This window comes from Arachis ipaensis, chromosome B08, assembly GCF_000816755.2.
Source record: "Arachis ipaensis cultivar K30076 chromosome B08, Araip1.1, whole genome shotgun sequence".
Classification (NCBI taxonomy): Eukaryota; Viridiplantae; Streptophyta; class Magnoliopsida; order Fabales; family Fabaceae; genus Arachis; species Arachis ipaensis.
Genome location: NC_029792.2, coordinates 128,125,897 through 128,128,568, shown reverse-complemented (window position 1 = coordinate 128,128,568; position 2,672 = coordinate 128,125,897). Strand labels below are relative to the sequence as shown.

General features: G+C 30.3%; 1 protein-coding gene across 1 annotated transcript in view; it reads right to left on the bottom strand.

The window, feature by feature from the left end:
• Positions 914–2,672, bottom strand: part of LOC107613460 (respiratory burst oxidase homolog protein C) — a 7,636-nt gene continuing 5,877 nt past the window's right edge. The window contains exons 11-12 of the mRNA XM_016315464.2: positions 1,825–2,375; positions 914–1,043 (exon numbers count right to left, since the gene is read on the bottom strand). Coding sequence (XP_016170950.1) covers positions 934–1,043; positions 1,825–2,375 — 661 coding nt within the window. The 3' untranslated portion in view covers positions 914–933. The remainder of the gene's footprint in view (positions 1,044–1,824; positions 2,376–2,672) is intronic.

The following is a 2,672-nucleotide window of genomic DNA, read 5'->3' as shown; positions in this document are numbered from 1 at the left end:
ACTGTGATATATATATATATATATATATATTCCTATATAACTACATGTAAATTAAACAACTAATATTAAACTCCATCAAGTTCATCGTTAATAATAATATCCATATATTAATTCTAATTCTTACCTTTTTGTTGGTTCTTCCAATAACAAACGATTGAGAAGAACACACCAAAGAGAGAACTTTCTAGAATTCTAGAAAATTTTTAATAAATACAAGGTGGATTTACATAATAATCAAATTAAAGTCGAGGATATTTTAAAAATATATAGTAAAAGGGGGAGGAAAAAACAACAAAGATGAAAGATAAGGTACAACAAAATTTAAAACGAAGAGTAGTAAGATTACAATGTTCAATAAGTTTGTTAAGTTCCTCATTACATACACCAATTCCCAGACCGCGACAGGTTATCCAATGATTTACGTGTTCCATCCTAAGCTTGAGGGCTGTGAACAAATTCGCCTACTCACTCGACTGGTGAGCTGATTGGTTTCAACCAATAAAATTTAAAAAATATATTTCTTTATCATTGAGGCTGTAAACAAATTCGCCTACTCATTGGTGAGCTGATTGGGTTCAACCAATAAAATTTAAAAAATATATTTCTTTATCATTGGGGAAGAAGGGTTATTTTCCTATCAGTTAATCAGTGTAACATTTTTGTTTCTTTTACAAAAACGAAACCCAGTATATTTGAACAAAAACAACCTCAGTCCTTCATTACACAGTTTAAGGTTATTCATTACATATGCCCGATTTGCTAACCATTACCCAAAATAAAATATACCGCACTTTGTTCGTTACACTACATATACAACCCAGACAGTTTAATTCGGTACTCTAACTCCCCTCACAAGAATATTCAAGGTTGATAGAGGACCATCTTATCTCTGCCAAAATTTCTGCCCTTTGTCTTCAATAATTTCTCAGTATATTAGAAATTCTCCTTATGGAAATCATATTTGGTTGTTGTGTTGTGTGAAAAATCTGAAGCTAGCTGACGAAGCTCCTTTGTTAGTGCTGGTGGACCACAATAGAAAACCCCTACATACATTATTGCAAACACGAAACATTATGCTTTTTGTTATGATGCAGACATATATATTAATTGATGATAAGCATTATTACTCCAACTTTTTGGAAGACAATGATTCATAAACATAAATGTTCTTTAATTAAATGGGCCTCTATGCGATCTTCTAAAAGATACATGGATTATTGCCATCTGTTGAAAAAAGGCATTGTTTTATTGCTTTTATGTTTATGTTAAAAGAAAGAAGGAAAAAAGTTTGGTTGTTAGAATCATATAATATGTGTTTATTGCTAATGTCATCTAATGATCATGCTTATCTCATCTAGAGATCATCTCTATATCTATCAAAAATCTTTTAGACATATTCTTCTTTCTATGCAACTTTATTTAGGAAAGGGTAAATAATTATTTTATCACTCAACAAAATTTTGTTTTGATAAAATGGATTTTAATTTTTATTTTTGATAAAATAAACTTTAAAATATTAGTTCTGTTTGATAAAATAGTCTAAACGTCTAAAATGATGGATTAATAATTAGTCTATTTTGTCAAGCAGGGCTGATATTTAAAAATTTATTTTGTCAAAAACAAAAATCGAAGTCTATTTTGTCTTAAAATTTGTTGAGTGTCAAAATTGTTATTTACTCTTTAGAAAATAAGGAGAAAAATTTTGATTTGTTTAATTTTTTTGATTTTATTTTTCTTTTAACTTTAATTTTTTTTCCCTTTAAAATTTTGGAAAAAGCAAAGAATAAAGAAATATAGATATAAAAACTTCATAAGAAAACTCACCAATGCGAGCATGTGGATGATTTAGTGCAATACGCTTGTAAACACTTCGCCAATTAGGTTTGGCAAAGTGAGACTTAATCCTTGTCCCAGAAACAATGTCAACACCATTCTTAGCATGGTTTAAGGATTGAAGCATTTCAATTAGGGCTGAACGAGCATCACCTTCTTCATAAACACTAGTGCAATAGTTATGTAACTCAATCACTCCTCTACGATCAGCATCAGCAACCTCATTCATTACACCTTTGAACCAATCAAATGAACCTTGTTCCCTTGTCACCCAATAGAAGTAGGCCCTCCTAGTCTTGAAATTTACCAAATTACCCCTCCTTTTTGGTGATTTGTTATCACTTGATGCTACTCCTCCTTCTTCCATGGTGGACCCTAATTCATCCTCTTCCATGGCCTTATAATTGTTCACTATGTCCTTCAATATGCTGATCATAGGGGTGGCCCCAATTCCCAACCCTACCAATAGAACCACTTCATATTGTTTGTAGTCTTGTGCTGGGGCTCCATATGGACCATCAATTAGGACCTTAGGGAAGGTACTGCACCATGATGTGACCAAGTTAATCATCAATAATCTTGATTGTCTTTAGGCAATAGAATTTGATTTTGACAAAGTATCAATTATATATTCTTAACAAAAAAATATCCACATATATATTGATTTCATGTGTTGAAAGTGTTAAATAGTTGAGAAAAGTGACAAATAAATTTATATTTCGAACAAATTAATCACTAAAAAAAAGAAGTACTAATAAAATCTTTTAAAATAATAAACGTAAACAAGTTAATTTAAATTAAGTTCTTTTATTCTAATTATATTTATAGGGACTAATTTA